The sequence below is a fragment of the Paramormyrops kingsleyae genome, chromosome 12 (assembly GCF_048594095.1).
Source record: "Paramormyrops kingsleyae isolate MSU_618 chromosome 12, PKINGS_0.4, whole genome shotgun sequence".
Classification (NCBI taxonomy): domain Eukaryota; kingdom Metazoa; phylum Chordata; class Actinopteri; order Osteoglossiformes; family Mormyridae; genus Paramormyrops; species Paramormyrops kingsleyae.
This window is the reverse complement of record NC_132808.1, coordinates 10,607,314-10,627,540: the sequence shown is the minus strand read 5'-3', so window position 1 is coordinate 10,627,540 and position 20,227 is coordinate 10,607,314. Positions and strand designations below refer to the sequence as shown.

At 45.2% G+C, this 20,227-nt stretch overlaps 1 protein-coding gene across 6 annotated transcripts; it reads right to left on the bottom strand.

The window, feature by feature from the left end:
• Positions 1 to 148: 148 nt before the first annotated feature.
• LOC111836206 (dihydropyrimidinase-related protein 1-like) lies at positions 149 to 20,022 on the bottom strand. Of its 6 annotated transcripts, none has more exons than XM_072718666.1 (16): positions 19,916 to 20,022; positions 18,895 to 19,667; positions 11,513 to 11,601; positions 11,033 to 11,217; positions 10,723 to 10,887; positions 9,741 to 9,802; positions 8,930 to 9,010; positions 7,624 to 7,692; positions 7,154 to 7,274; positions 6,042 to 6,198; positions 4,945 to 5,086; positions 4,544 to 4,714; positions 4,269 to 4,448; positions 2,615 to 2,780; positions 1,918 to 1,986; positions 149 to 1,150 (listed from the first exon to the last, which is right to left on the bottom strand). In XM_072718666.1, the coding sequence occupies exons 2-16, from the start codon at positions 19,255 to 19,257 to the stop codon at positions 1,059 to 1,061; spliced, it is 2,112 nt and encodes a 703-aa protein (XP_072574767.1). In that variant the 5' UTR covers positions 19,258 to 19,667; positions 19,916 to 20,022; the 3' UTR covers positions 149 to 1,058. The 6 variants fall into 6 exon arrangements, with proteins under 6 accessions (XP_072574767.1, XP_072574766.1, XP_072574765.1 ...); XM_072718665.1 differs by having other exon boundaries at positions 18,895 to 19,695; positions 19,916 to 20,002; XM_072718664.1 differs by having other exon boundaries at positions 18,895 to 19,997.
• Positions 20,023 to 20,227: the final 205 nt, after the last annotated feature.

The following is a 20,227-nucleotide window of genomic DNA, read 5'->3' as shown; positions in this document are numbered from 1 at the left end:
ACTATTTCTGTATATCATGCCTGAAATTGTGAAGGAACATCGGAAGAAGTTAGAACAAGGTGGCACTTGCTTGGTTAGTGAGAGAACTGCACCTTCCATCTTGTCCACTATGTGGCAGCAGCACATACACCAGAAACTGACAAGCTGCTCAACTTTCTCCGTTGTTTAAAGTTTCCACTGCTTTATTTCACAATGATGGAAGATTTCATTCTTAAGACACGACACAGCTACGAAATAAAACAAGGCTGTTAGGTATGAGTCTGTATATAAAGTAAACCTGCAAATAAAAAAAGTTAGAAATAGGTAAGTGGAGTTTTCAAAGCACTTTTGAGGAAAGTGAAACTGTAAGGTGTCCCCCCCTCGTATGACTTTCCCATGGTGAGGGCTGGGGAAGTGTGCTTCTTCATCGCATAGGCGGTCAGATAGGCATGTTGCTGGCCACCCTAAACGAGGACCCAGCATGATGTTGGCCACTGCTGCTGGGCTGCTGTCACAGTTGGTGATTTTTGCTACCTGACTCGACGGGGATCTCAGCCATGGTCCGTCTGCAGATGTCTCCTGACCCTCATTATATTTTGTGAATGTAAACCCGTTTAAGTTCACTGCTGCACAGTGGGAAGCAAGTGATCAACTCTGGCGTGTACTGACAACGTAAAATTCAGATAATACTTATCGACGTCAAATATGTGTATCTACATGCAACTAACCAACTATTCAATCGCACTGGATGTGCAACAATACCATGTCCATTTACAAAACAATACTGATATACTTTAGTTTGTGTTCACTAATGGGGGGGCGAGGCCATTGAAGCACCATGCTTGCATTGGTTTTAGGACAGACATGTGATCGTGTTAAATCCCCGAAAAACAAAATTAACATAACACTACAATCACCGCATCCTGTCAGCTGGATGGAAGGATACTTTTTTTTTCCATACACTGGGAAAGTTGGCCGGCGAAACAAAACAGGACACTGAGACAGAAAGGAACCCCACAACTCTCCTCACTGATCTGTCAATCGAAGGTCAACCCCTCCCCCCCCCACAGGACCATAGCTCAGCCAAGGCTGGTGATGTTGGAGCGGCCACCGGGGGGCGCCACTATGCGGTGGCCAGAGCGCCTAGGGACATTGTCGTCAGCTTGGGCACCTGAAAGGCAGCAACAGACTAATTTCAGAAAGGGCTTCAACTGGATGTGTGCAGTGATCATTTTTCATATAGAATTTAAATATTTTAAGGTCCTTCCAGCAAAAATGAACTACAAATAAACTACAAATTTACCTCAAAATGGCAATTCCATGGTAATTATGGATGTTCAGTTGTTTATAATAAAAATATATGTTTATTTATACTTAAAGCTTCATAAAACCACACGGGCAAGATTATATGCTAATCCTGGCTCTACAGAGGACGGCAAAATAACGCATTGATCTTTGTACTCATGCACCAAATTTATCGACCCATGAAATGAAAGAAGAGTTAATCATGTGGAAGAGAAGAGAGGAAGAGACAGGTAGATTGTAGAAGACGTCATGCAGGGAACCTCTGACACGTATGGGCATGAACTCGAACAGGAGCCCCAGGTTTGGGATGAGAAACAGACACGAAACACCGGAAGGGAAAAAGAGGACGGCCACCAGGTGCAGGATGGCCTACAGAATGCAGGAAATACCCCAAGAAGCCATGCAAAGGATCCACTCCTTACTCAGAAGTCAACTTGGCCAATACCCAATCAAACCCATACCCACAATTTTCAGCATCAAAGAACTCTTAATTCTCCTTCACTCTCTTTTAGCCCTCAGTCTCTTCCTGGCTCCTTCCTGCCCTGGTACCTCATCTATCACCAAGAAGTTTACAGCCTACAGGAATGTCCATCATCATGACACATCGAAGCAATAGCGGTTAACCTCACAAACCTATAGCTGATGTGTGCTTGTTATGTTTGCTTGTATTTGTGTTACCCTCCAACTGCTGAGAGTCCGGCCCTGGAAATATATAAGATGATGCAGGTGAGGTCAGGGCAAGGTGCTAGGAGACATCAGTGTCAATACAAGTACAGACAATCGTCATTGTGGGGTCCCTTGCTCCCCAACATGCTGGGGAACCAATAAAAAGGAAGAAGGCATAGATTCTGCCCAATTAAAGACCTTATTGCATGTGTGTAGGAAACCAAATTTCTCTGGGCTCCGCGTGTATCACGGTTACATATGAAGCACACATGTTTTTAAACTTAAAAAAATCAGGATGAAAGGTGCCTTTTTCCCTTTTGCACAGACATGTTACATGTTTCTGTAATCACATCTCGTCAGCAAGGGAGTATCTCACGCCCCGAAAATTAATACGAATAATTTCTGTTTTTCACCATTTTACATCAGGTGCTCCGGTTCGATAAGCAGACCCTGTCTGCCGATGACCCTGTACACCCTCCCAAAGCGTGCAACGTCACAAAGGACAGTCACCATTGTACACACATGTTTGTGGACAATAAATGCATACACGGGAGGGGGGGGGGGGGCACGCAGATTCTGGGTAGCGGTGGTGTGGACAGGGGGCAGGCCATATGCACCTCCCTCTGACCTGCCTGCACCAGTGTCCAGGCCACACCCACCCTACCTGATAGGCTGAAGTTGGATTGGTGGAGGTTCCGGATTGGAGGGGGCTGGTTCTTGGTAGGTGACGTCTTGGCGGACGGCGAAGGGGTGATGTACTTCTGGGTGATGGGGATGTCGTACACTGGGCCGTCATACATGCCTCGTGACACACCGTGCATCGCCATTGCCTGTGAAGATAGTGTGTTCAGAGTCCACCGTCCACGCCACTGCCAGAGGACCATCAGAACACCACACAACCACCGATGTGTGGACTGGAACCTTGAAGTTCAACGTGGTTCTGGTAGGGCACTAGGTGTTGGACCCACAGAGATAAGGGACATTGAAAGAGGAGACTAGGTATCTATTAGAGCAGAGTTTCCCCAACCCAGTCCCTGGGGAATCCCGGACAGTCCACGTTTTTGCTTCCTCTCAGCTCCCACCGCACCTATACCAGGTATTCAGTGTTCCTGATTGGCTGGGAGCTGGGAGGGAGCAAAAACGTGGACTGTCTGGGGTTCCCTGAGGATGGGGTTGGGAATCACTGTATTAGAGGGACAACTTATAAGGGTGTTACTTATACTAGGCGATCCGTACTGTGCCCGAGCACGTTTGACCCCCAAAGTCCAGTTCATTTGACTAGTGTGATTGTTCTACTTGAAGAGGTGGGCCTGAATATGGTTAGCCAGACATGGGCATGGTAAGCATCAATTGTGTCCTGCGCCTACCCGCTTGATAATATGGGCCCAGGCATGATTCAGCTGGACCTGGGCACAGTACGCAAAGTGTGATCGCTAACTGTGCCCGAGTATGAAACACAGACATGACATCAGTGATGTGACTGTCACACACATACGCGAATGTACACTATACATGAACTGGACTCGGAAGGAACAGTTTGGGTAGGCGGGATACAGATCGAGTACCAACAATAATTTAACAGACATTGTGGCAAAGGGATCACTTTGGTCTATGGCAGAGGTGCAGTGTTTGCTGGAAATTTGGGCTGACAAGAGTATCCAAGAACAACTGGAGGCAACACACAAAATGTCTGAGATATTTGGTAAACAAAAAAATCTTCATATACGTGCAGCACAAACTCGATAAATCTATAGCAGGGCCATGTGGTATTGCACCCAAAATGATTCCAAAAAAAATAAGGCCATTAATAATGACCTCCATTGTGTTGTGCTGTAATGCTTTTCTTCCTATGTTTTATTCAACACAAAAAGTCTCACAATGATGATGAAAGTGTGTGCTCAGGCCCAGAACGTTAATCGTACGGTGAGTGCAGACCAGCAGGGCAGTGGGGATGAGGGATAATTGTTCTTGGGCACTGCACAAGGCAACTGGGGCAAGTATGAGTACACCCTAAGGCATAGATGCCTTGTATAATCATTTATTTATATGGTTCATTTTCTGCTATTCATCCAGTCCAGGGTGTAGCAAAGACTAGTGCCCTATGCTGTCTGGGATAGACTCCAGGTCCCTCCATGATCTCGATCAAGATAAGTAGCTGGGAGACATAAGGAAGAATCAATAGCTAGATTTTCTTTTTTTCTGAGAAATTCAGAAGCTCAAGGCCCTTTGGATGGCCTCGGGGCACAGCTGTAACTCTCTGTTCAAGTTGCCCACTGTGACATGTTCTGGGGTTTGACCCATGGCTCAGGGCCTCTGACCTTGTTCCTCATCTTGATGCGCTGGTAGACGTAGTCGGGGAAGGGTTTGCGCGGGATGAAGTGTCCGGCCCCCTGCTGCATGGACAGGTTGGCACCTTCGAAGGCGATCTTCCCCTGGCTGATGACCACCAGTGGCCCCCCTCGACACTCCATGCCCTCAAAGATGTTGTACTCCACAGCCTGAATTGGGGTAGAAGAACAGGGAAAGCGAATTCTTTCCTCAAGTTATTTGCACAAAAGGCATCTTCCATCCAGCGAGCTATCACCCATCTCACCGACTGCTGTGTCTTGGCCGTGATGGTCTTCATCTTGTCGGGGTCCCAGATAACGATGTCGGCATCGGAGCCCACTGCTATCCGGCCCTTTCGGGGGTACAGGTTGAAGATCTTGGCAGCGTTGGTGCTGGTCACGGCCACAAACTGGTTTTCATCCATCTTGCCCACAGCCTAAAAGAGAAAAGTGAGGGAAGGTGGGGGGGATATAAAAGTAAATCTCCTGGCTACATGCTTAGTACAACTGGCAAGATGTTTTAAGCCATTGGCTTCACAAGCAACAGCCAGTTCTCAATTAGCACATTTTCACAGGTTAGTATTGCAACTATTTAAGCTTCCATGTCACAAAATACTTAAACCACTGTCACCACTATTACTCCTGAGTATTATTTCATTCAGCTTACCACAGCCTTGTCCCACACGAAGGACATCCGCTCCTCTACCCCGTTGGTGCCTTCCGGAATGAGTGTGAAGTTGTCCTTCCCAATGGCCTTCTGGGAAGTGCTGTAGCCACAGTGGGAGCTGCCCACTGTCTGGAGGTCCCCGCTGCAGGGTGCAGCACAGCACAGCGTAAACACAGCAGGTAAGTGTTACCAGCAGGACGACAGTACAACGTGAAACAGCTTCAGCTTCAGCATCACATAAACACAGCACATCACATCCTACCGAGATGGAGCAAAAACAGCTGGAAGGTGATTCCCGCTTTCAGAGAGGCTCAGATACAGCTTCACTCCACCCAAAGTCCAGGGCTGTCATGTTAACTACATATTTCATTACTGTCAGATTATTGCACTTTCTGGATTTTTAAAAATGCATTACATTCCTCAAGAGATGAGTAATCAACTACTCTGCCTTTCCTTAGTAAATAAAAAACATGGGCTGCTTTCACCATTGGAAAGGCAGCCGGCGCGATTCCCCTGGCTTCAGGGTGTGACCCCTCTGTGACACTGGGCTGTAATATCGACAGCCATGGTTAGACCTCAAAGCTGTTGTCACCTCACTGCTGATCTGAGTCATCACAAATTAGCCACAATATGGTGTAAAAACGAAGACGAAATCCCCTCTCCTCATTTAGCGGCTACCTTGGTTAGCCACCATCCACAATACAAGGTAATAAAAATTTCATTTCTGACCAATATGCGCATTTGCGACCAAATTTTGTATGCCTGAGAACAATAGACGCTGGAGTGCGAGTAACGCTGGAGTATCTCTACGAGAAATTTATCTGAATGAGACCGCAGCAACTAGTGATCTTCGCAGTGTGAAGCACAATCATGGTCACACATAGGCTACTGTGGTTTTCACTTAGCCACCATCTTGCTTAATTACCTGGCCTTTGGACCAGACCTCAGTCACTAAACAAAGAGAGGATGTATACCTTTTATCTTTTTAGCATTGCATGTTACAGGATTAGTACGCATGGAAGATTGATGGATGATAAGAGCCAGTAAATGTTTAAGTAGCTAGATGACTTCCTCAAATGGTTGGTCCAGAGCCATACCAGGCCAGCAGAGTGTTGAGATGGTCCGGCGTAGTGGGATCGGGGCTGAGGGGCGGGGACATCACAAACGCCGCAGCCTTGGCCCAGTTCTTGCTCCAGTAGTGTGTTCCGTCTGTTGCCAAGCTGGCGGTGATGGGCTCCCCGTACACCACAGATCCTGAATCAGAAATGACATGCAAGTATGACAAGGACCTGAGCCTCATAAAACCAGGTTCTGTGCTTCCTCTGAGACCCAGAACCCTAACCCCTAACCCTAACCCTTTTCCAATACCCAACTACCATTGTATTTCCCTGTCTGTCTCAAAGGTGTGCACCTTGAAACTGCTGTTATGCATCCACTCCAGGGTGTAGCAAAGATGTGTGCCCTGTCCTGCCTGCTGTAGGCCCCACCACCCCCACCCTCACACTACAGCCCCCCCAGCCCTCCATCCCTGCGTCATGGGACAGCGAGACTACAATTCCACTTTTGGTCATCCGTTTGCCTCTACAACTGTAATGTTTAAACTAAACTATTATGCATTTACTATAACATGGAAAAACAGCATAACTATGTTTTTAATCCCAAAGTAACAATCTTTTAATTTTTTTAAGTTTAATCTTTTTGTGTTGGAAACAAATTTCTCTTCGGAACAGTTAGATTGGTTCATCAATTGTTCATTCTAACATATATTGGGTTTAAAATCAATCTGTAATCTGGTTCAAACCACCATTTTTCAGTGACTCAAAAGCTACATCTGACAGAACAATATTAATAATCATTGATACTTTTATTGATGCCCATGGGGAAATTGTCTTTACATCTCCCTCAGCTTGTTCTTTGTAGAGTAAGTTGTCCATGAAGGGCAGTGACCCATAGCGGCACCCAGGGAGCTGGGGATTAAGGGCCTTGCTCAAGGACCCACAGATGTGATGAGACTGGGTTTGAACCAGCAACCTTCTAATTACAGGCACACAGGTTTAGGCCACTGTGCCACACACTGCCCCAAATAATAATAATAATTATCGATACTTTATTGATCCCCTTGGGGAAATTGTCTTGACGCATCCCTCAACTTGCTCTTTTCCGTGGAGTAAGTTGTCCACAACATATTTGTGTGTAGAAGCCAACAGACCTTTCTTCCTGGACTGGGCCACGATGTCCGCCGCGCTCTTGCTCATCACTTTGGTGATGTAGATGGGGCAGTTGATCCGGTTGCCCAGGGTGACGGCACGAAACACGGCTTCGGACTCCAGCTGTGAGGACAAATGGACAACGTCAGGCCTCTATGTTGTGATCCTTCTTAGCAGACCAATCATATCGCTTCACTGCATTGCGGATAGATCTAGCAGAAATAAATACCCTTAGTGCCAGTAACCAATAATGATAACCAAATGATAACCTATTACAGATCGATTTTAGCTAATCAGGTGCCTGTTGCGTGACAAAGGCCTCTCTATATTTGATTCAATACGTTTAACGGCATACCCAACAATACTATGTTTAACATTTTTCTGGCAGACCTATCTAGTATAGATATTTCAACAACAATATTGGCCTAAAAGTCTTGGCTCTAGTATCGGCACATGGACACCGCAGGCTCACCTCTTCGGGGCGACTCAGCACATGTCCCTCCGGCCCAGTGATGCCCATCCCGAGGATCTTACTCTGCTCCTGATTCAGACAACATATTACCAACATTAAATTAACATCAGGCTGGTTATTCACTTAACAGACTGATTTATAGAGCAGAGCATACAACTGATACAAAAACGTAGCAAGTCTAGATGGGCTACAAGACCGGGTATATTGAAATGCCTTCCCCTGTCATCTGACTGCATACACCGCTCAAGCTGAAGCTCATCAGCCTTAATGAATTAGCAGGAACAGCAGGATGGTAGAAGATGGTGACCAAACAGAAGTGCGGCCTATGGCTTGGCTGTGCGGAGCTTCTGTGTTTCCCCCGAATTCATGCAGGCTTTCTCCAAGCTTGTCACATCCCAGTGCAGCGCCTGATCACTACTACTGTACATTTAAATGGCGCCTCTCACTAAATACACTTTTACATTTACACAACTTAATATGCAGGATATTTACTAATGTACTTGATGTCACTGTCATACCACCATTACAAATCCTGGAATTCCTTCACAGACCACTAGCATTACAGGACAGCTGCCTTAAACTCAGCCAATAACTTTAATCTCTTAAGACATTTTGCTGTATATATTTTGCTTTACTAACACAAGTAAACAGATCAAGATGAAATCAGAACCCATACAGCAACACTGATCTCCAGGAGAAGATGATTCGAGTGACTTGTTGCATCCACAGAAACATAAACCGCTTGGTAAAACAGAGAAGTGAATGTAATATGAGATGTCTCAGAACAGGACTGTGATTCCTATGTACAGAATGTTGTTAAAAGGAAGAATGGACACCATTGTCTCTGGTAGGACATTAACTCACACTACTGCCTTCTTTCACACACTAGTGACTTTTGTCTTGCTTTTTAGTAACTGTTCTTTAATGACCTTTTCCAATCCATCAGAGAAAGTCCCGGCCCCCATTCATCTTCAACTAAGGTTTGATCATTTACGAAAAAATGAAAAATGCAAGTGTGATAATGACAGAAAGCACAGACCTAGAAAAATACAGACATAACAGAATGCTCACTCTGAACTACAATGCGAATGACAAAGTCTTTATAGCATCAGAATAGACAGGGGTACTGCTGATCCCAGATCAGCGGGAGGGAGAGACAATAGCCTGGTTTATGGTAGTGTTCATTGGGTCCAATCAGCAATCAGATGGGATGGATTAACAGTCCATGGGAGCTTAGGGAGGGTTGCTCCCCCCACCCTGATACTGGGGTATGTGGGAACCTCTTATCGGTGTGTCTGATCCTCACCTGAGCGATGAGGTCACCGTTCTCTGCGTGCACCAGCACCACGGCGCCCAGCTCCTTGAGGAACGTGAAGGCCTCATAGAGCTGTGGGGGAGGCGGGGAGGCAGGCAGTCAGTGTGCTGCTGTAGGGTGTCTGCATCCTGTGCCTGCATTTCACTTCAGGATCAAATCTCTACCACCGGCCATCAACCAGCATGGCCACGACCCCACAGGAGGGCAACACCAAACTCGACCTTTCGGGTAATGATGGACTGACAGGCGACTTCAGATTTACACATTCAATCACAATAAACACATTTTCAATGCTACAACACACCACATATCACAACAGGAACTGGAAAAAACACATTTTCTCAGAATATGCTTTACAAAATAATCCTAAAACAACGTCATGAGACAGACATCTTTGCATTGATCAGTAGACAGGGAAGAAAGGGCATATTCTATCTATAGTAAAAGGGCACCATAGTCAAAAAGTGGACATACATGGTTCTCATTGGGCAGCCACATTATAATAGTTCAGATGCAAGGTACAGTAAATGCTAGCCATGCTATCAATTTTAACATGTGGCTAAATTCCAATCCTTAAGGAAGTGATGTAAGAGAGACCACACTGTACTGTGAATCATGCATATTGACATGAAGGTTTTAGGCACTACATAAGTTCAGCTTTCTGGTACACTCTCATCTGAAACACTCAGGGTTGGGGTCAGGGTTAGGGTTAGGGGTACCGCACCTGAGTGTCAGTCATCTGGTACACTCTCATCTGAAACACTCAGGGTTGGGGTCAGGGTTAGGGTTAGGGGTACCGCACCTGAGTGTCAGTCATCTGGTACAGGTCCTTGTAGGCCATGTACACCTGGAAGGAGTTCACCCCTGTTTTTGCGCAAGGAAGAAAACATGATTTTTACAGGTAAGTGCATTTTACAAATGTTTCATTTTTACTTTCAAAGTTACTTTCAAACTAGATAATGCATTTGGTGCTTGTTACATTGGCTTTTTAAAAATTGTATTTGACTAATATTACCTAGAAATAACACTTTAAAGGCATTTACATGAATTACAGGAAACTGGAGTTGACCAGCATCAGTGACCCCTGGACAAGCCTCCTGCACAATCTGCCCATGACAGGACATTGAACGTAATTCAGACGACTCATATCTACAGAACATGACAGTATTTCTTATCCGTGTGTCTGATTTCTCCATCTCGAAATTCCTTTAGTGATCTCAGAGAGAGCAGAACAGGCTCCATTCCATCTTCATCTAAGGAACATGGTAGCAAAACCCAAAACACTAATGTAGAGTTATTGTCCATTTCTGGGCTCCTGGAAACTAAGACAACAGTGATTCACAGCCAATCTGGATGGGACACACCCCAGATGGAACACACCCCAGATGGAACACACCCCAGAATGGACACACCCCGGATGGCACACACCCCGGATGGCACACACCCCGGATGGGGACACCCCAGAATGGCACACACCCAGAATGGCACACACCCCGGACGGGACACACCCCAGAATGGACACACCCCAGAATGGACACACCCCGGATGGGACACACCCCAGAATGGACACACCCCGGACGGGACACACCAGACGGCACACACCCCGGATGGGATACAAGTCCATAACAAGACACTTACAAAGTCAATCTGGCATCTTCAAAGGTGGTTTTACATTCCATGAACTGAGAGCTAGTTTTTTTTATTAATCTTCAATTTCCTACATCCCATGATTTCAGAAGAAGCACACCCTGCAGCAGTGTGACCCACTGCGGCTCCCTGCTCACCCTTCTCCTGCACCAGGATCTCCAGCTCCTTCTTCACGCCCTCGTGCCAGTGGGGGATGTCCACGTGAAAGGAATAGTCGCAGCAGGACTTCTTATCTGCTGCCTCATGCCACTTCTCAAAGGCCTGCAGCAGGCTGGCCCCAGGCTGGGGGGACACGTGGTCGACTGGAAAAGGACAGTGGGGTGAGGACAGTGACCACAGCAGACAATGTAATCAAGGCTCTTTGAAGAAGATCAGGTGGTCAGAATAGCAAATCTCCAGGCGAGATGTGTTACGTTATTTCATTGCGTAGCAGATGCTAAGACTCACTGATCATGGTGGTGCCCCCTGCCAACGCTGCCTTGGTGCCCTGGAAGAAGTCATCCACAGTCTGGGTGCCCAGGTAGGGCTTCTGCAGGCAGGTGTTGACATCGATGCCCCCGGGGATCACCATGCGGCCGCTTGCCTCGATTATTTTCACGCCTCCTGGCACGATTAGGTTCTCCCCCAGCTGTCTGTCATAGGTGGTGAAATTGTCACAAACACACTTTCAAAAAGTATCCTTCACAGTATGATGTACTACTCATATCTCCACCTTTTTCCATATAATACCCTAGAGGGGTCCTACTGTTGGGTGGAAGATGCTTAATCGGACTTGCTTCACTAAGAATATTCAACAGAATAAAGAAGTAAAGTAAAACTACATTGTTTTATAATTAAATAACTTGTCAGCTCATTGATTAGTTCCAGTCTGGAAAACCCTTCACAATCACCACCTTATTATGATGATCTAAAAGGGTCACTACTTACTTAATCACCCCATCTTCCAGATAGATATCAGCAAAGAAGGACAAGTCATCGTTGACGACCCTTCCACCCTTGATGAGCAGACGGTCACTCTGGAAAAAGAGGTGGTTTGAGGTGTAAGCCACATCCTACTGCCAAACACAGAACGAGAAGCATGTTCGACTGGTCACTGGGGGTTGACCTTTCATCTATGCATGGTCCAATTAACAAGTGCAGAGCATATGACTGAACAATCAGGACATCCACAAACATCCTGCCCCCATCTATTAAATCCAACATCTATTATGTGGAAAAACACCTAACAGGTTCATACTTTCATGCACCGTGTGCATATTAGCTGCTTTGTCTGGACTGTGGTCTGAAAAAGCAAAGTACAGTCCTGCTCCGGGAGGTTCATTCTTGCTACAAATGTAGAAAGAGTCAATCAGTCCTTAACATGGCTCTCAACTAAGGCTGGAGCTATGAAAATCCCAACGATGTTTAACAAACTGACTAGGAAAAGCCACCCTTTGAGAATCACACGGGGGTCAGTTCATTAGGAATATAGAGATCCTCACCCCACAGACTCCTAAATGACTTGACGGCACACAGATGGCTCAAAACCAATAGCCAGAGTGAGCTTTTGCGCCTCCTTTGTGCTACACTTGTCTATAATGAAATTATCATCCAGATTTAATTCTATAGATTCAATCTGAAACTCAACAGAATCATTTTCTCCCTCCGTCTTCTCATCTCCACATTGCTTTGTTTCAGAAGTCGCCTGGCAAAGCCTCCCTGGTTCCATGTCAGCTTTTAATTAAAAGCAGGCAGCCCGGTATCACTGTGCTCTCAGAAAGTCCCAGTGTGGAGTGCACACCACTCTCCAGGCTGCAGGCTCCCTAGACAGGGACCGTCCCAGGAGAGATGACACTCGTGGGTCTTGAAAAGACCATGCAGAACAAAGACAGACAATAACCAAGCCTATCTCAGTAGATATAAACCGGCACTGAACATCACTCTCCCATAAGTTTGGTCAGCTGCTTTTTATTCAATTAAAAGCATCAGATTGCTCTTAATTCACTTCGATGACACTTCTGATGACCCTGCCGCTCTTCCAGCCTGGTCTCGCATGGTGGTGTTTGTCTGCAGCAGCAGTTTCATTGACATTTATTCAGATATTGTTACATTTTTCCAAGTATGTTAATTGCGTTTTTAAATTCTAATCATATTTCTCATTCGTTGTGGCACAGCTCTTACAATCCCCGCCCTCCTTCTCCTTCTTCAGCAGTCCAACATATCCACCTCTGCTCCAGTGTGCCAGGTGTACTGTATGTACAGATATATTCACTGAACATCACTGACCTTTACACTGGCAAAAGTAGCTGGAAGATGGATGGATGGATAAGGTTGATTCTAGGTCAATCATTAATTGCCATATCTGACCTATAACACATTTGGAGTCAATCGATAAGCATCCCATGGGTACAAATACTGCTGTCAGGGATGATTTGTAGTTTCACTGTACACTGCGTCTGTGCCCAGGACCAGCCGCTGCACTGTATGTCTGTAGAGAGTGTGCCATTAGCTTAGCACCCCCACACACTGCAGCGACACTGCAATGGAGGACTCTGTCTGAGCAGCCAATAAGCCCCTATGGACTAAGCCTCTTTCCACCTTAGATCCCTCCCACTTCCCTGAATATATATCACCCACCACCAGCATAAAATACCTACAATTCCTCACAAAGCATTAGCTGTTAAACAGAGCATGATGTCACAGGTAACTGAGCAAGCTTTGTCTGTGCCACACCTCTGCTGCAGGATCTGTGTGTGTGTGTGTCCCCCTCAAACCCCCCCAACACCACTCCAGCTTTACAGCACACTAAGCCAGGTGATTCTAGGATTTTTTTTTAAGGTGGGGAGCATAAGAGGGACCATAACCTTATCAACCTTATCATTAGCCAATCATATGATTCTGGATTAGTGAGTGACAGGGGAGGGGGCATGCCAGAAGCCAATCAGCTTTCAGCTGGGGCCAGTGTAGGAGGAATTGGTCATTTTATTCACTGAATAATCATTGAGGTGAGAGCTTAGAGAGAACAAGCTATTGCTAATTCCAACATTGCTGGCTGCTTGCCCTCATCTCTTAATGGGCCAGATGGGCTGTTGGATTCCTGGGGGCGCGGCCTGGGGGTCACACGCCCCATTTCCAGCTATGGCTCATGTCATCGGAAAACAGGCCTAAACATCGCTCACAGCTGCTAGGAGAATCGCAAACACTGGTCTGGCTAGAACAGACAGATCTATTCATTCATTGTTTTCTCCTTTTCTGCGCTATTATTTTAAATGATGGCACTCAGATGACCAGACAAGCTACACGATTCACCAGATACAGAACAAGGACAAGGATTAAATCACCCACTGCTGTTCTGATCACTACATTCAAGCCCTAAAGGTCCTGTCAGGGTATCAAAAATAAATGAAAACCATTGGACACAATCTGAGATTTTAAAAACAGGCCAGAAAATGATCTAAAATACATCATGCAAATTAGTCTCTTGCACACTAATCTGCATTAGTTACAGCTCTAACTTAACCACCAGTTCATAATGTGGGCTGGTCTACAGCACAATGACAACTGTTCCACATACCCTGCCCTTGGTCTACAATGCTAATCTGACATCTACTGCACACCAAACACTGTCCTAACTGAGCACTAAAAGCCAATCAAGACAATTAGATACCTCCTGTACCACCTTGCCTAATGAAGGCCTGTCTACTGTTCTCCACTAAATAACCTCCTAGTCACCAGGACAGCACAGCATAGCCTAACGTTTTGCAAGACACCACGAGTGGTATCATACGCTGTGGAGAACACAGGAGGACATGAAGCCAGCGCACAGCATCGAGGGTCTCCTGTAATCCTGCAATGCCAGTGAGAGTTTCATCATTGAACAAGATCAAGGATGGCAAGGGTGGTGACATCACTGCCTTGAGAACAAGCCTGTGCTGTGCCCGTCAGCTGCCATCTGGACGGCGGTGTGATCTGAGGTCACACGCCGCTGAACGGCCCCGCAACACGTTGGGTTTGAGGCTCAGCCGTCCTAACTGTAGTGCCAGTGATCCTCGAAAGTACTCAGACTACATTACAGCAGAATATATATATTGATTGCATGCATAATGAGTTTTTGGTACGCAGTGTTATTGTCCCCAGAGGCCTGGCTGCTGTATTAATTACCCGATTTTGTCCTTATATAATGGATGGGATTTTAAAGGAGCCAACAAGATGTCACTTTATGAATATCATAAATACATAATTTCTCCAAAATGATCTGGCCAACTGTGCAAATAGAGGTGTCCTCTGAGAGACAGAAAAGAATGTCAGCGCTTCTGTGAATGGAGAATCGCCACTCTAAAGTATCATCACCTGACGTTGCTTAAATAATAAGACGAATAATGGTAAAAATCCTGATGTCCAAAGAGCTCTGGTGAATTGAATCTTCTTGCTGCCCATATTATGTTACGAAGGTCTTTTTGTGTGATTATTTTCATTGGTACCTAAATTTAAAGGATTCATTGTGGAAATTTCTCTCAGCAGCTGGTCAGAGAAGTATGGGATGATGCCTCAAAGCACTTACACGGTGGAAACAGGGGTACAAGGTCGAGGAGGACATAAAAGAACAGCAGGTTTGTCATTGATGTAAAACGTTTATAAGGCTGCAGGTGACAGCTGTCAGGGGAACCACGATGCAGACAGATTCTCTCAAGGCTCTCAAACGGCTCCGGCATGGCTTTCATTCCCATAGACACACGGGGGCTGGGATGACTGGTGTTTGTGGAGAATACTGCTGTTCACCAACTGTATCTAAATGCTCCAAATGGAACCTGTGTGGAATTGAGAATAAGCACATCCATGTTCCTGGATTGCCTTACTGAGCTTTATTTGGTAATTCTGACATGGCTCACTGGCACACAGATGACTTCAGCCACAGCGAACTGATCAGACAAATTAAAATTATTCAAAATTAACGAGCTTAAACAAAAACCTAGCAGTGATCCCAAAGGCCTCAGCATTCGTTTACTTAGCATCATATTAACATTTTAATGAGCTGTGGGAGGTAAAGCTTCTTTTAATTATCGGTTAATGAAGAAGAACTATGGTGGTTTAATTGAGAAATAGTTTAGGCTGGGTTAGGGTTCTCGTGTATAGTTTAGGCTGGGTTAGGGATCTCGTGTGGTGTGACGGAACCACGGCCTGTGATCCCACATTAACACCATCCCACACTAGCTGCGGGAAAGCGCAGCGTCAGCATCCAGTTCACCTCAGACTCGGTGCTGTGGTGCTGTTTGGGCGTAGCTGTCTGGATTCTCAGAGCCGCCCGGCATCACGGATGATCTGAGTTCCGCTCTTCCAGCAGACCAAAAATTGACAAACTCCGGAAACTCTCAATGGCATGCAGATATGCAGGGTACCATTGAAGATTCACTTACGTATCTGATGACAGACCACAGACAGGATTTTAATATTAACCAATAATCCATAAAAACGTATTACTCGTTAATATACTGTATTGTGCTAGTAAATTGTCTTTACACCTATACTAAGTACTATACTAACTCCAAACATTAAGTATATTACTAAGTACAAAAAAATGAAGTTAAATTGCTAACAAAAGAGTTTCAATTTATATCATTTTTAATTAGACAGATGCAAAAAAAAAAATTGTATTATTTGTGGATGTCAGAATCTACCAAACCAGAATGAAAAAAATGACATACAATATGAATCCCTGGTCCAAATAGAGTGGCTAAAACATTTCACTGTTAATTTTTTCAGGGAGTGACATATCACGTAGATTATTTAATTACATACCCATAAATGGCCTAACCGCTATTTTACAAGTCAGGTGTACAAAAAGCATATAAAACTAATACAATTAGCATCAGTTATTTCCTTGATCCTTTACATATATAAAAACACAGAACTCATCAACAATAATAACACTTAATTTTCATTTTAAAATATTCCAGAATAAACTTAAATTTATAGCAAAATTTGTATCTAACGATACATTCATCAATTAATCAAAAGGGCGTTGCCCCCGCTTTCGAGTTTGATTTTTCTCTCCTGCAAATTGTTTTTAATTATTATGTTAACAGGTGAATTTTCAATTTCTGCAGACCGCTCCCATTCTACAATTCGAAGGACTGCAGCAGCATTTTCCGGAGGAATTATCACCTCCATCTTTTGTCTGTCAGCTTCTCACTCGCTCTATTTCTCATTCACATTTCGTGTACATGTGCTTTGCAGAAAATACACGAAAATCTACACACGACCGGGGCTCGCCTTGTGTTAGTGCTTTTACTTAAATATCCGCACTTTGCTCAGATATATCCGTATATGTAATACAGAGAGTACCGCCTTCAAAGGACCAGTCTAACCCAGTTTCCCCCGTACGATCAGCAGCATGCTTTACTACGATTCAAGCAGCAGCCGCCCCCAGAACCTTTCAATTTAATTAAATTAACCTCAAAATAGCACCCAACTCATGCTTTTAAGCTATTTAGGAATCTGTGCATCTATTTTATTTGTCTAAATGCATGTTGTATTATCAGATCACCACAGAGGAAAGGAAAAATGCAAGGCTGGTGCATCCTGGCCGCCCCACGGGGCTGAATCGTATTTATTTGATGTCGATCTGAGAGGCTGATAGACACGAAGGGTGGACACTCGTATCGGTGTCACGATGCCCATAAGGACCGTGGTGACATTAAAGTGTGCAACAATGAAAGGCGTCGATCGGTGGTGAAACGCCTTCTCGCGGCGCCGCTTACCGTCAGATGGGGGATGCTCTTCTTCCCTTGGTATCCTGTGCCGGACATTCTCGAGCAATACGATTATAGCAGTTAAACGGAAGGTGTGTGACTACGTCCGACTGATGGTCTTTAAAAGTGTAACTGTACTGGACACCTTTTGGATGCAAAGAAAGCGACGCGTCTCCCGACGGGGGTGTGTGTCTGGAATTTCAGCTGGAGGTTGCAGCGCCCCCTGGCGGCGGTCGGCGGTAACACGTTGGGCGGCGCGGTGCCTCTCAGTTCGCCTTTGGGAGAGATGATCGTCTGGACGCCGGGTCACCGAACCAAACACAGCCTCTCCAAAATATTCACAAAACATCACAGCATCTCTAAAATACCGACCAAATACGGTCGTAACAGCGTAAAAGCTGTCCTTTCCAAATAAATTTATTATGGAAATCGTGCAGTATAAATAGAACTACAACGCTACAGAAATTAACTCCATCGTGGAAATCAAATTCAATTTCAGCTCTATTAGCCTCAGTAAAATCTGCCTGAGGGTAGGAATATATTGATACACAATGTACTTCCCAATATTTATTCCTATAACAAATGAATTTGAGTTTTATCTTAGGCTAAATACTGATAAGGTCCTCGAAAACTTTATTGCTTGTATTAGCTGAAATTGTTTAGTTATTTAAAATAACTAAAAGGTGTAACCTTCCTGGATGTATTGATTGATATAGAAAATGTGTAGAAGAGTAGAAAGGAAAATTAATTATCTAACATTTGGTAGAAGTGGCCTAGGCGTACATAGGTTCAGTCTTCCGATTCATTTGGACATTAACCCACCCGGTCGCAACTACAGGACTGCAGGGCACCTGCGTTACTGATCGGCTTCCTAAGCGCTGAACTGACACTTTTGCAAGTCCTGAACGGGGAATTCAACCCCTTCCAGAGCCATAGGTCTGAGATGCGGTATATAATTTAAATTAAATGCCATTAACAAAAAGGGAAGAACTATAGACTGCATGGCTGGGAAAAGTAACCCAGGTCTTGATCTCTGGGGCGTCACGCGCTCTTGGCCCCAGTGAATCTTACAGAAAAAATGAAAAATGTATAAGCATTACCTAGAAAACTACAAGGTTGATAAAAAATATCATAAAAACGACATTTTCTCCTAATAATACGAATACGCTTAAATGTTTGGTGAATAACATTTTCATAGGTAGTTTTCCTTTATTGTAGGCCTATAGTAATTCTTTCTGGATCGCATCCCCTTCGTAAACATGCTACGTAGTTATTTCGGGCGTGTCATTGCATTTTATTTTCTAGGAGAGTGGCTTTGAAATCCTATCACAATATATTTACGATTCGAACCAAGGTAACATAAACGTAACATCAAGAAAGGTTTTGGTTGTCTAGTTCTTAGCAAAGTAAAACGCCATCGATCGTACGCTGCAGCTATCCCGGTGCAACTTTCAGAAAATCGATCATCCGAAAATGAAACATTTAAAAAAAGAAAATATCCACGATCTTATATAAAGTTAACTGTCAGTGGCATCTAAACAGGGAGCGTTTAATCCGAACCGGTGCCTCCGCGGGACGTACCTTCTCAGGCTGCTCTCCTTGGAGAAACTCCTTACCGGACGCGTGTTTTATCTCCACTCCGGGGGTCTTGTCGTCGCTGGGGGAACCGAGCAAGGAGCCGCCGACCTCACTGGTCTCGCTGGCCGACCCACTGAAATAGTCTCCGTCTACAAGGTTTTCCCTGCTCCCGCTTCTCGGGCTCCTGCTCCCCTTCCTCCCCACGCTGTACGAGTCGAAGTCTATCGTCTTGTTCTCGAAGGCTCCCTCCACCGAGGAAAACATCCCGTACGACTTCTGCCGCGGAGTCTGAGCCGTGCTGCCGGGTCTGGCCAGGTAAACCGGCAGGTCATCTTCCTTATTCCAGCGCCGGTGGTAGTCAGACATGCCTTCAGAAATCCAGATATTGGGATCTCTTGGAAGTACTGCGGCGGTGCTCTGCAAAATTAGAAAGTGCTCCTCAAGCCTTCCACCAACTCCGGGCTCCAGCAGGAATACGATCCCGATAGATCCGAATGTAAGGATAAAGATGCTCCCCTTCGACCTTGGTAGCTGCAGCAAAAACAACGTGCTCCACTGTCCCGATGATCGGCAGATGGATCAGAGAGGGTAAGGTTATGGATCAGATTAAGGTAAGGTAAGGTAAGGTAAGGTAACTCCTTTCGATACCTTGATATACCACTAAAGGTCAGCGGTGGCTGTGGCACAGAGTGAATATTAACCTGACGCAGGTCCCCTATGCAGAGATAATACAGGCAGTCTCTTCTCGTTCTGGGACTGACGTACTTCGATCTTGTCTGAGCAATAAGCCGACAAAAAAGATGTCTATTTTAGGAACAACAGAAATATTAACACATAAGCTGTAAGATCCAATATAGGATTAAGAAAATTAAGAAAATATGAACTCTAATAATTCAAATATAGAGCGAAGCGTCATTGTATTGGGCTCTAAAATTCAGGATGCCTAAAAATATTTATGTATATCTACTTATCTCCGTTATTTCAAGCATAACCGAAACAAATCTGGAAAGGCGCTCAGTCTCACCTCAGATCCAGCGCGCCGGAGCTTTTGTGACGTTTCGTTTGCAAGGAAGCAATGTGGATAACAAAAGTCTCACTGGGATATGCAGGTCAGCTGGCAGAAGAGTGAAAAGGTGAAGCTGATCTCCCCCCCCATCCCCCCTGACGCGGACTCCCCCCGCCCCCCCGCCTCGGCTGCACTCGGCGCTGTCCATCAGCACCCAAAGTCCGCTGTCTGCGGTGGTTTACAGGCATTCAGCAGGTTCAGAATGGTTGTTTTTTTGGCTTCGGAGTAAAAGTAGTATTAGTTAGCTATGACGAATTAGATTTTAACGAG